This window comes from Micromys minutus, assembly GCF_963924665.1.
Source record: "Micromys minutus genome assembly, chromosome: 5".
Taxonomy (NCBI): Eukaryota; Metazoa; Chordata; class Mammalia; order Rodentia; family Muridae; genus Micromys; species Micromys minutus.
The window spans coordinates 66,019,455-66,033,410 of NC_137974.1; the positions used below are offsets into that span (position 1 = coordinate 66,019,455).

The following is a 13,956-nucleotide window of genomic DNA, read 5'->3' on the forward strand; positions in this document are numbered from 1 at the left end:
ACTGACAGATTTTCCGTTGGTGACAGCTGTGATGGTGGCCAGGCGTGTTTCCGGGCGCGCTTACAACCCAGTCTCTCTACCACGTAGCAGCTTCCTCTGCTTGACCCCAGAGCTGACTGTGGACCCGCTCTTAACCTTCACCTCTCCACTCCGTCCCACCCCACCATGACCTCCCAATCTCTCCAATATACTCTCCAGCCTCAGGTTGGTGCACAAAGTCCCCGAGCGTTTCCCAGCTCCTGGGCGCCCCCACTCAGTGAAGTTTTCCTATATCAGGACCTAATCGCTCCCGATTATCTGAGTCGCCTAAGTCCAGCTTCTGCCTTCAATCACCCAGGTACCTGGAACTGACCGGCAGTCCCCTGGGTGCTGGGGGCAACATGGTTCAATATGAACCAGAGCAAGAGGTGGGACGAGAGAGATGGAGGGCTCCAGAGGACTGAAAGCAAACACGTGCAAAGAAATAAAAACCACCACGTGTGTGTAGCTCAGTGTGTGAGTGCGCGCACGCGTTTCCGCGCCTAGGGCCAGGGCGCCAAGTGCGCCCGGGGGGGCTCCAGGCACGGTGGGTGGGGGGAAGCTCCCCAACAGAGGGCATGACTTGGGGCGCCCCGGAGTCGGAGATGGGGGCGCGAGTACTCACACGAACGCGTGGTAGACGAACGCCCAGCCGCGGGGTCTCTCCAGCACGTTGTACAGATAGTTCTGCACCCGCCGGTACTTGACGTTGCGCCGACAGCTCTGGCTGCTGGTGTAGGAGAGCGGCTTCCCCAGCAGGCTCATCCGGGCCCCCTGCTTGCCCCGGCGGCTCTCTCTCAAGCCGCCGCCGCCTCCGCCTAGCGCCGCCGCGCGGGTGCCGAGCAGCAGCAGGCCGTCGCTCCTGGCGGCCGCCGAGTTCAGCAGCACCCTGCCGCGGCCGGACTCCACATCCTTCATGCCGCTGCCCGGGCGCCCCCCTCCAGCCGCCGCCGCCGCGCCGCTTCTCACCCAGAGCCCGGCGGCACCGCCCTCCTCTCCTCCCGCGTGGTGGCGGGGCATGGCATCACCACGGGCACCGCGAGGGGGGCGCCGGCGCCTGAGGCGGGGGCAGCGGCTTCATGTGCACGGGCAGGTCTGCAGGAGGAAGCCCGCAGCCGACGGGGCGACCCCGGGAGTGGGGTGGGGGGTGGAGAGGACGAGCCGAGAGACGGGGCTCCGGGCGGGGGCGGCGGGGTGTGCGGAGCAGGCCCGGGGAGGTCCGGATTTCTGCCGCTTCCAGTTCCAAATCCGGACCTGTTGGGGGCGTCACTTTGAGAGGTGTCCCTCGCTTTCCTTTAGGCGGGTGGCTGCCACTCCCTCCTCCCCGCGGAGTGTCCGCACACCGAACAGAGGGTGTGCGGGATGCCCCGAGGCACACTTGCACGCGCGCACACCCAGCCGGGTTCGAGTCTTGTCTGTCCCCCGCTTCCCGCAGAGCACCGGCCTGATCCTAAGTCGGTCTCCCAGGCCGAGTTTGGCTCGGTTCTTCCTGGGGTTCGGAGGGTGAAGTCCTCCCGGTTCCTCGTGAACAAACTGGACGAGCCGGTCGCTGGGCTTCTCCCGCTGCTATGCCGTGCCTGGTCCTGCCATCCTCGGGCGATGGGTGTGGGCAGGAGAGGTTCGGTCCTGCCCTCCAGGTGCTGGCTAGCCTAGGAGCAAGCCAGCCGGGGCTACACTTCAGGTAGTGGCACTTGGGTTCCCGCGCTGGGGACCAGTCCACCGCAGTTTAATAGACACACCCGGAGAGCGCCAGGCAGGGACCCAGCAGCTTCTGGCGACTCAATTCAGCCTGCAGGCTGTGACTTTCCATCCTAGCCTCAGAGACCAAGCCCGGGAGTCGCAGAACATCCTTCCCATCCCCAAGGGTGGGGTGTGGGGAGGGCGTAAAACTCCAGAGTAGCTCCTTTGCGGCGAGGGAGCTCCTCCTGAGAGAGAAGCCTGGGAAAATGAACCCACTTCCCTCCTTCAAGAAATTTCCATTTAAGTGGGAGAAAGTCATAAAACTGCCTAAGTCTCCGCCGCGACGGAGGCGTCCCCAGTGAGTTAGAGAGGGATCCTGGAGGGTGGCGAGCCCAGGACCTCTCAGACAGGATGCAGTAACTTACAATGTTAGAGACGCGGTAAGGGGGAACCACTGACTGATCTCCAACCACCTCTGGCAGATGGACGACCCAAAGCTAGCGCTCTTGGCTAAGAGAGAGATTGTCATGCTGCTGGCTCAGAATTCTGCCTTTCAAAAATATTGTTAGCAATTAACAACAGATTCAGCGTTGGGGAAACCGAGAGGACGCCAGGATTGGGAACTACTTCCAAGAGAGCAGCCTTCCTCCCAAATATTTATTTTAAAAAAATCGCTAAGTTCGGCTGAACCATGCTTTCAGTATAAAGCCAAGGTAGACAGTAGCAAAGTGGCCATCCGTGAGTCTTTTTTTTTTTTTTTTTTTTTTTTCTTTTCACTTCTATGAGTATCAACCAACACTGAGGCAAAAATCTTATATGGGTTGTCTCACCCATAGCAGATAATACTCTACCGACACCCCTGACCACCCCATGCATACACCCACGCCCACAGACAGCTGTTCTCTACAGAGCGTTTGCTCAAAGTTTTACTTTTTATTTTTAATCCTTCTTGTTTTATGAAGACCTCTCCCTGGTTCTTAACTCAGCAAGCCCTTACAGCCTCTGAACAGTAAGTACCACTAAGCCCCAGGGCTGTGCAGCTGGCTGCGGTACCATGTGACTGCCAGCCAAGCTCCAACACCCCAGAGTCACTCCTGCTGTCCCCTAATACACTTCACACCCACACACAGTGGAGGTGCTAGAGAGATTGCTCCGTGCCCTGCTATTCAAGGCAAATGCAGGGGGGGGGGGAGAGAGAGAGAGAGAGAGAGAGAGAGAGAGAGAGAGAGAGAGAGAGAGAGAGAGAGAGAGACAGAGACCCATAAGTAAGGAGACAGAAGGAAGAAAAGGGAGAGGATAAGAAAAGAGAAAGGAAGGGGAGAGAGAGAGAGTGAGTCCTGGAGCAAGCTCTCCTCTTCAAGAGCGGTGTAGAGACCCCTAGCTGAAGGCAGGGAGTTCGGGGTAGCTATATTTAGACTCCCCGCAGAGTTTCTGTGCAGGGACTTTCAGGGTGAAAGATGTAGAGACTTAAAATGACTTGTGCGCACACTATGACTTGTGCGCACGCTGTCGACATGTGGGGGAAAATCCTAGCTTTTCTGAAAATAAGAAAACGAAAAGGCCACTTCCTCTTTAAAGGAAGCTGTTTGCAGCAAAACTTCTACTGAGATTAGATCACCTTTGCCTCACTCTGAGGCTGGGCCCCAGAGGCAGGCAGGAAATCTCTTTAAGGCAGGACACAAGGGCATGTTTCCCCTCCAGAAAGACCCAGGAAGTCTGCTGCTTAATGTCCAAATGATGGTTTCCTAGGATGCAGGAATCATAATATGGAAGCTATGATGTCTGTTTCGAAAATGTCAATAAAGCCGGGCAGGAGGAGAGCAAGGGCAGTTGTAATTAGTAAGGATAATGGATGTTGAAGACTTTTGTAACTTTTTCTCAGTGTTATCTCAAACCCAGAGAAGGGGGGCGGGGCTTGAATGTGTCTGTCCCACTGACAGGATGGGCCACTAGGAATCCAACATCCTGGGCCCCAGTTGCAGTACCAACTCTGCAGCTTCAAGAAAATGGCCCAAACAGAATCAGGCAGAACTGTATCTACAGCCACTGCCTACTGCGGTGGGAAAGACTGAGGTGCAAACACTAAGGGATCATCCTGCTCATCCATCCCAGGACCTGCTCAAACCTGTTCCTGGGTCCTGCTCTGTGCCCTTCTTGCACTGCTGCCCAGTGATTTCCCTAGATAGACAAAAGTCAACTTGAGGAAAAGAAAGTGTCCGTAATTAAGTTTTTATTGTTGTTTCTGTTTCTTTGAATACAGGTGTTGCTAGGAGACTGACTTTTATTTCGTTTGCTGAAATATCAGTAGGCATAGTGAGCCATGCATGAAATAATGTAGCATTATTTCGTGAATAATAATTACACTCAAATATTATGAAAGGGTTATAGTAAAGGTACATGACAATTCCATTTATTTATTTATGGATTCATTCATTCATTCATTTACTTTGTTTTTGTGCAATAAGACATCCCTTCATAGCCCAGGCTGTCCTGAGATTACATATTTAGCTGAGGGTGGCCTCTAACTTGTGGTTATCTCTCTGCTTGTGTCCTGAGTCAAAAGGCCTCTTCAAAGAATTACTTTTTTTTTAAGTGTTTATTGCTAATGTAGAACACATGTGAGCTGATTGACAGGCCCTCAAACTTAAAGATGGTTTGCTTTAGCCTGGATGTGGGGGTCCATGCCTTTAGCCTAATCTCTGTGAGTCTGAGGCTAGCCTGATCTACAGAGTAAGTTCCAGGTCAGCTAGAACTACGAAGTCAAACCCTGTCTCAAGAAAGGGGGTAAGGGTGCTTTCAACTACTCCTTTGTGATGCCTGCCTGCAAACATCCCTAAAGTCTATATAGGATGATTTTAGTTGACTATAGTTACTAAAAAATAATTTATTTCAATGAGTTTATTTTTTTCCTTGTTTTGTCCTGTTACATATTCTTGCTGAACATTACTCCAGAATAGCATCATTAGACACACCCTACCTATAGGCTAGAAACACACATGTGTTGGAGCACCTTCAAAGGGAGGCTAAGTAAAGTCAAAGGTTAGCATCAGCATCGCCATTACATTCTTCGTTATTTTCTCATTCAGGGCTATTCATTTTACTGTTTGTTCCAGCCCTCTCAACACAGCATAGACTCATGGTCAAATGTATGTGCATTGTTCTGAGCAGCTTCTGTGACATCAGAGGTGCTATACGGGGGATACAGACACACTTTGTTCCCATGTGAGATGCCTGGCCTAAACAGAGTAGCAAGGATAATGCAAGTTGCAAAACGTAGAAAGGTAAGAATATTTACCAATAGCTGAGCAGCACCTCTGAACAATGCGAATGAGTTTGACTGTGAGGCTATGTTGTGTTGGGAGGGCTGGAACAAACAGTAAAACTGAGGGAACTGGAGAGGTTTGAAACCCCATAAGAACAACAATACCAACCAACCAGAGCTCCCAGGGACTAAACCACCATCCAAAGAGCACACATGGACAGACCGGTGGCTCCAGCTACATATGTAGCAGCCTTGTTGGGCATCAGTGGGAGGAGAAGCCCTTGGTCCTTCCAAGGCTCAATGCCCCATTGTAGGGGAATGTCAAGACTAGGAGGTGGGAAGGGTGGATGGAGGAGCACCCTCATAGAAGCAAGGGGAGAAGGGGGAGGGGATACTGGGTTTATGGAGGAGAAACTGGGGAAGGGGATCACATTTGAAATGTAAATAAAATACATCCAATAAAAACAAGAAGTCAAAATAAATAAATAAAAAGAATATTTGCTAACATAAAATAATGGAACCCCTTGCTTGCTCAGTGGCTTGCACAGAGCCTAGTCATAACAATGGGCTTGGGGTCAGGGCAGAAGTCTCTGACCTCCTGAATAGAATACCCTTTAAACTGCACCAGCCATGTCTTCAGCTTTTACTTCCTGTGTGGCAATCCACAATCGAGCCAGCAAGCAGAGCAGCTGTCCTGCATTTCATAGGTATCTGTCACCATAACCACTGGCTCAAAATTGATTTCCTCCATTAAAAATAGCAGTGTGGTATACCAAAGTATTCTTTCTTTTTAATGTAGAACAATAATTTCTAAGAGATATGACACACGCCTCTTAAGGTGTTTCTCCAATAAGCTAAGACCAGGGAACTCAGCACAACCAACATCAGAGACCATCTGAGGGTGGTCAGATGGCTAGAGTTTTTGAGCATTGGAATCCAAGGCCTGCTTTACATCGTTAATGAGAAATGGTTCACCTGAAAACAGCCTGACCCCAGGGCACAGAAAGAATGTAGGAGGCATGAGCTGAAGTTCTGAGAAAGAGGCCACACCTGTGTTCAGCATTCTGCAAGGCTGATGGACCGATTGGAACTTCTCTGATTGTTGAGAGATGGAATGCTGTGGGTCTCCTGGGCTGTCTTCAGCCTCTTGGTTTTCATTTCTCACCCACCTGTGTTTGGCCTAACTTCCGTTTTGACTATCGGGGAAAATCTCTTTGTAGCATTTACCAACCCAAAGGCAAAGAATGTCATCAGATGATACATGAGACCTGGAGCAGACATGTTCATGCGTTGCTGATGTTCCCAGAGATGCAGTTTTTAAATGCTTTTTCTGTTCCCTACCTATAAAAAAAAAGCTATTCCTAAAGCTGGTACTATATTAGAGCATGGTGGCGAGGAGTCACCTGAATCTGTGTTCTCAGGCCGTGGTCTCTCATACTTGGCTCTAGAATAGACTAGGCCTCATTTCCTTTGAGATGAGCACTGTGATTCTGCCTCAACAACATATGTGTGATTTTCAGAGGGGAATTGATAAGGAGCTGGGGCACAGAGCTTCAATAGATATTCTTGTTCCCAGGCTAGCAGCTACTCGCCCTCCCCAGGACCTCTCAAATATTGTCACAATCAGAATCACCAAAGTAAAATAATTATATTTCCTATGAGTGTGCTAACACTGACTTAAATAATTATCTCATTTGGTTTAAACCATAAACTCATAAGTATGTGTTTTTAAACCAGAATTCAGATTATATTTAAAAAGAAGAAATAGTTTTGGTGGGCATCTTTATTTTTCTGTGAAAATGTAGAGTCTCCTTATGTAGACATTTCTATTAAAAATTTTAAAGCAGTTCCAAGTCTCATGGTTTTAATGTTTTAACATTATATTTTATTTTGATCATTTTTTTAACACTAGGTTCAGTTTTATTCCTGAAGCCCTACTTAGCTTACTCTAGCAGGTTACTATGCCAGTCTTACCATTTAGACATTGTTGAAAATCTTCAGAGAAATAACTTTAGTGGAATCATTTCACTCTTCCAAGATCCATATAGCTAGAAAGAGTCGAGTTGATACAGAAGTGAAAAATCTCCTGTGAGTCAGTGTACTGGAAAATTCTGTTATAATTCTATGCCCCCTAGTGGTACTGACATTTTACCACTGTTCTTCAGTGAGGGATTATAAGGATGCATCCTTTATGAAGCTCCTACCATGCATTTATTCCTTCTGCATGCAATCATCAACCAACAGGGGCCTTACTAGCTGGAGGAGGAGATAAAAATAGAAAGAGTCCTGGTCTTAGCATGTTCAGATCAGATGTGAAAGATAGAGCAATTAAGCCATTACAATGTAGTGACCAGTTCAGAAAAGGCTATGCAGAATGCTATACAGAGGATTTCCTGGACAATACAATAGACCTAGACAGACTGAGGACATGAGGGCAGCATCTTCAAAGAGAGAACACTGGAGGAAACAGACCTCACCATGCTTTCACCCTGACAAGTAGTTGGGTTGCACTGGAGCTGGGCTGCTTTGGAAGACAAAGCTGTATGCAGAAGGCAGGAGAACTAGAACAGGAACTCTGCAGCTTAGGGACTAAGCAAAGACTAGCACTGAAGAACAGAGAGCCACCAGACACTATTGAGCAAGAAACATTTTCCTAATTTCACTTCCAGGAGAGCACTCAGTACAAACTGAGAAGCTATCAGAGATGCTCATTGTTCCAAGACAGAGGAATCAAGGATGATTACCTAGAAAAACACATACAAATTCTACTGTACTCATAGATCTGTGCTTTATTCATTCATCACCAGAGATGCTTCTTCCAGAAGCAGATGGAGACAGATGCAGAGACCCACAGCCAGACATTCCACACAGGGAGAGTCTTTGACATTTTACCGTTATTCTTCAATAAGGAATTAAATACTCATTTTTTTTCTGAAGCTCCTACATGCACTTATTTCTTCTGAGTGTATTAATCAATCCACAGGTGTCTTGGCAGTTGGAGTAGTATAATAATGAAAATAAAAATAGTCCTGTATCTTAACATGTCTAAACCAAATAAGAAAAGTGAATAAATGAGTTTTAATGGATGGATAAAAAAAGTTCTAAGTGGGAAGTCTTCATCAAGTACCTTCTCTCAGAACTCAGGGGAACCCATGGGAGAGGAGAAAGAAAAAGTGCAGGACTCTGAGAGACAAAGGAGAACTCAGTCTCCAGAATCAACTGAGCAAGGCTTCTATGGACTCAGAGAGCTAAGGCAGAGAAAGCACAGGGGTGATGTAGGGATACTCCAGGTCCTCTGCACACGTTACATCTTTCAGCTTAATGTTTTATGGGACTCCTCGATGTGTAAATGATCAGGTCTCTGATTCTTGTGCTTCCTCTTGAAATTCTTTTCCTTCTGTTGTGTTGCCTTGCCCAGTCTTGACCTGTTTAGTTTTTATTTTATCTTATTAGATTTTTATTTTGTCATTTGTTATCTCTCAGAAGCCTGCTATTAGTTTGTTGTTGTTTTGTTTTTGTTTTGTTTTGTTTATTTTTGATGAGAGACAGAAAGGGATTGGATGGAGAGGGGAGGGGAGGAGGGAAACTAGGAGGTACAAAGAGAAAAACCACAATCAGCATATATGATATAAGAAAAGAAAGAATTTATTTTCAATACAAGGAGAAGAGTCAAAAACTAAAGAAAGGGAGAAAGAGAGTGTGATGACTTGTATATATTTGAGCGAGGGACTGGCACAATAAGGAAGTGTGGCCTTGTTGAAGTAGGTGTGTCACTGTAGGCATGGGTTTTAATACTCCAGTCCTAGCTGCCTGGAAGGGAATCATCTCTTAGAGAGCTGTAGATGATGATGTAGACCTTTCAGTTCTCCTGCACCATGCCTGTCTGAATGGTGCCATGTTTCCATGTTTCTGCCTTGATGATAATGGGCTCAACCTCTGAACCTGTAAGCCAACCCCAATTAAATGATGTTCTTATAAGAGTTGCCTTGGTCATGGTATCTGTTTACATCAGTAAAACCCTAAGACAGAGAAAGGTGGGAAGAAGGGAAACATACCCATACACACACATACATACACAAGAGCAGATAAGATGAGCAGAAGGAACAGTAATTAAAACTAAGCAACTACCGAGAAGCACTCTACTGTAAATACCAGAAAAGGAACCCAAAAAGGAAAAAGCTCAGTAAAAGACCAGATAAGGTAGCTGTTTTCAGTTTATCAATAAACATATCATTTCACTTTCTTGTAGAATTGTATAAAAGGGGGAAGATATTTGAAGATGTATGAATGAAGACTTTTTTTTTGAAGGTGATGGAGAATCAACAATTAGAAGATCTGGGTTGGAAAATGTTTCTAGACAAAACACCATGTTGACTAATCTAGAACATTAGTGGTATACAGTACCATACAGTAGGCATTTGACAATGGGCCTATGCGTTTAACTTATGCTTTTATTCTGTTTTATTGTTAAATATGATGCCCACAGTATCTCTGATATCTTAAATTGATTCTATTTAGTAAAATGTACCATATTGGATGGCTAAACTTTAAAAGAGTCCATGCAATCATGTGTAGTTTCTGCTTGTCAGAAGTACATAATGTGTAAAACATATATTTTATTTGGTTTTGATTTGTACTGAAAGCTGAGCCAATATTAAAATCTTTCAGGGAAAAATAAACTTATATGAAGAAAGGTATAGGGATGATCTAATCCTTGTGAATTTTATACCGGTGCTATTGAAAGCTAAAGAAAAAAAAAGTGAGACAGGTTTGAAATTGGTAGAATAAAGGGCATTCAAGTTCTTGGAGTGTCAATCAAAAGTTGAAGTGTAAGATGGTAGTAACAGAAATTTATTTAAATTATGTTTGAACATTACCAAAGTCAAAAAACAACTGCTTGTTGGAGTTCTAAATAAATTTCCTATCTTTTACACTCATGAATCAGCTACAAAATGACCAGAATAGCCCATTAGTGTCAAAAAGAAGAGACTAATGAGAGGCAGAGGAGACAACCTAGAGATTATGGCCACCCTGAGGTCCTTAGTACTTTGGCTTAGATATTCCAGATTGTGCCAAGTGTTAGGATGAAAACTCAGGGAGGAGCACCTGAACTTTGTTGGAATCTTGTGATTCAAAATTGTTTATTGGAATAAGAAGTAACTGTTTTTTTTTTTTTAAGAGTAAGAAAATGAGATGACAAGCAGTGCATTTCTCACCCTGGAGGAAATTTTTGATGAGCCATAATATAGGGACTGTAAGCTAGAGTATCTGTGTACGTATTTGAAGGATTTTTATTTTGCTTCTGTGTGCTATTTTCTGTGGGAGTCTGAGGGCTAATGAGGAAAAAGAGGAAAAATATTGTAAATTTTCAAAGGAGGATGATATCTCTGTTATTCTGCATAACTCTGGAGGATGTTCTATAACAGCCATGCTTTGGTCATAGAATAACTGAGTTTATTAAGTATATAATGTCTTAGTTTTATGTTGCTGGCATATTATGATGAAAAGCCACCTGGGGAAGAAGGGTTTATTTTAGCCTGTTATAGCCTTTCATGGAGGAAAACCGAGGTGGAAATGCAAGACAGAAACCTAGAGACAGAAACTAAAGCAGAGACCATACAAGAATACTGCTTACTGCCTGACCTTACTGGCTTGTTTGGCTGGGTTCTTTTCATGCAGTTGCCACAATATGGCATGATCCACAGTGGGCTGTGACCTTTTGTATCCATTAGTAGTTATGGAAATGCCCACAGAGAAGATCATAGGCCAATCTGATCCAGGAAGCCCTTCATCTGAGGCTCCCTTCTACCAAGTGGCACTAGGTTTGTGTTATCATGGCAGCTGAAACTAACTATGATGTATAGCAAGCCAAAGTTAAAGAATAGGAAGCAGGAAGTAGGTAGATAGGAAGGTGGAAGGATTGATGGATAGATAAATAGATAGATAGATAGATAGATAGATAGATAGATAGATAGATAGATTGACAGACAGAAAGATAGATCACAAAGCATCAAATTGGGTCTTCAAAACATGCATCAGACATCCATTGGGAACTGCTGTTAAGGCAGTTAGTTTGTTCTTCATATAGAGAGTCCAGGAAAGATCCTTCTCTCAGGTGAGGATTCCACACAAGAGAACAATTAGCAACTTGTAGAGATAACATCAAATCCAGCTCGACATACAGCAAAAATTAACTAGGATAGTTGCAGCAAGCAAAGAGGAAGCTGGGAGCTGCAACGCCCAATATTATTTCAATATTATTTGCTACAATGAGAACTGAAGGGAGGTGACTGACAAAAATACATCAATATACTAATATACTCATAAACTGGAGTACACACACACACACACACACACACACATGAATTTCAGCTCTTCCATTATATATATATAGATATATAGATAGATATAGAGATAGATAGAGATATCTCACAGTCTGTGCGTCAGATGAATCTATTTTCATTAAACAAGCAGCAAAGTTACCTACAACTCCCAATACTCATGAGTATCTAAGACTTAAGTTCATTTTGTGCTGTAGCCTGTAATGTGCTGCCTCTTTTTCAGAAAAAAAAAACTTATAAACTTGTTAATATTTGCCTTGAATTGAGCAGTAAGTGAAGATTAGAAACATAAACCTATCAATTTGAACATCATAGTCAAAGTTAAGATAAATTAGAGGTGAAACTTTAAATTTTGCAGATGATTGATTAATTTCATATTAGCAGATAGTTGTGAAGTTTAAAAGCACAAAGGAAAGCAGCTACATCTGATAATATACCATGTTGTACATGCACAGAAACATAATTTATTGGAGGTCACTGGATAGAACAGAATGAACCTTGGAAAAAATGAACATATACACAGACTTCTGATGGCAATGTTCAAATAATAACTCTTTTACTAAATGTATGTAAAATTATAGGGAAGTCTGGGATCTGATTGGTCCAACCTCCTCCTCAGCCCAGAGCCACAGACAGTTCAGGAATACTGAAATCAGGACTGGCAGCCTGCCTGCAGAGAAATAAGCACCCAGGGAAGATGCAGGAGGGGTGAGTCAATCATCCCTCCCCACAGTCTGGAACTCACAGGGCACAGGAAGAGGGGCTGCTTGGGAACATACACTTCCACCCCAAGACCAGACCCGACCCAGTTTCATCAGGCCCACAGTTTGCTTGGCACCTAAAAAAGTCTCAGGAGGACTCTAACTCCTAGGCACAGAAAGGAATCCACATTCCCTTCCCACTGTCTATCCAGGGAGAAGTGGACCAGAACTCTTAGTGTGCAAGGGGCAGTGTTGTCTGGAAACAGATACTTCCGCTCAAGGGCAGAATCAGACCAGTTACATCAAGACTGGGCACTGCCTTTGTAACACACTGCCTACCCAGAGAGCCAAACACCCAGGAACAACTTTCCTCTGAAAACAAGCTTCAGTAAAGACATCAGGATCACCTAGTATCACTAATAACAAGATGGCAAGAGGAAAGTGCAAAAATCTAAAAAATGAAAACCAAGACAACCTGGTAATACCAGAACTCAGTTCTCTCAACACTGCAAATAGTGAATATTCCAACTCACCAGAAAACAAGATTTCGACTTAAAATCATGCCTCATGATGATGATGGAGATCCTCAAGAAGCACATAAATAACACACTTAAAGAATTATAAGAAAGCCAGGAGAACACACAAAAACAATTTGAAGCCCTTAAACAGGAAACACAAAACTTACTTTAAAAACACAAAGAGACAAAGGAACTGAGAACAGAAATAGAAACAATGAAGAAATCACAAAAGGAGACAACCCCGAACTTTGAAAACCTAGGAAAGTCATCAGGAGTCATAGATGCAAGCATCACCAACAGAATACAAGAAATGAATGAGAGAATCTCAGAAGTAGAAGATACCATAGAAATCGTTGACACAACAGTCAGAGAAAATGCAAAAATCAAAAAGATTCTAATCCAAAACATTCAGAAAATCCAGGACACAATGAGAAAACCAAATCTAAGGATAATCGATGTAGAAGAGAGTGAAGACTCCCAACTGAAAGGCCCATTAAATATTTTCAAAAAATTATAGAAGAAAACTTCCCTAACCTAAAAAAATAGAGAGATGGACACAAACATACAAGAAGCCTACAGAACCCCAAATAGACTGGACCAGAAAAGAAATTCTTCCTGACACATAATAGTCAAAACAACAAAAGCTCAAGACAAAGAAAGAATACTAAAAGCAATAAGGGAAACAGGACAGGTACCATATAAAGGCAGACTGAACAGAATTACACCAGACTTTTCAACAGAGACTATGAAAGCTAGGAGATTCTGGACTGACATCATACAGACCCTAAGGGAACACAAGTTCCAGTCCAGGTTACTATATCTACCAAAACTCTCAATAACTGTAGATGAAGAGACCAAAAGATTCCAGGACAGAACCAAATTTACACAATATCTGTCCACAAAGCCATCCCTACAAAGGATAATAGATGAAAAACTCCACCACACAGAGGGAGATTTCACTCTCAGAAAATCAAGAAACTCTTGCAACAAACAACAAGGAAGAAAAGCACACAAACATAACTCTACTTCTAACAACAAAAAGAGTAGGAAACAACAATCACTATTCCTTAATATCCCTTAACATCAATGGACTCAATTCTCCATTTAAAAGAATGGATACATAAACAGGATCCAGGATTTTGCTGCATAGAGGAAACTCATCTCAGCAACAAAGACAGGCACTACCCCAGAGTAAAAGGATAAGAAAAAACTTTCCAAGCAAATGGTCCCAAGAAACAAGCTGAAATAGCTATATTAATATGGAATATAATTGATTTTCAACCAAAAGTCATAAAAAAGACAAGAAAGGACAGCTTTTACTTATCAAAGAAAAAAATCTATCAAGATGAACACTCAATCCTGAACATCTATGCTCCAAATACAAGAGCACTCACATTCATAAAAGAAATTCTACTAAATCTCATACACATACAATA

General features: G+C 43.9%; 1 protein-coding gene across 1 annotated transcript in view; it reads right to left on the reverse strand.

Annotated features, from left to right (window-relative positions):
- Window positions 1-1,059, reverse strand: part of KCNQ5 (potassium voltage-gated channel subfamily Q member 5) — a 49,267-nt gene extending 48,208 nt beyond the window's left edge. Inside the window, exon 1 of the mRNA XM_080916897.1 lies at window positions 644-1,059. Within this exon, the coding sequence (XP_080773023.1) occupies window positions 644-1,038 (395 nt within the window). The 5' untranslated portion in view covers window positions 1,039-1,059. The remainder of the gene's footprint in view (window positions 1-643) is intronic.
- Window positions 1,060-13,956: the final 12,897 nt, after the last annotated feature.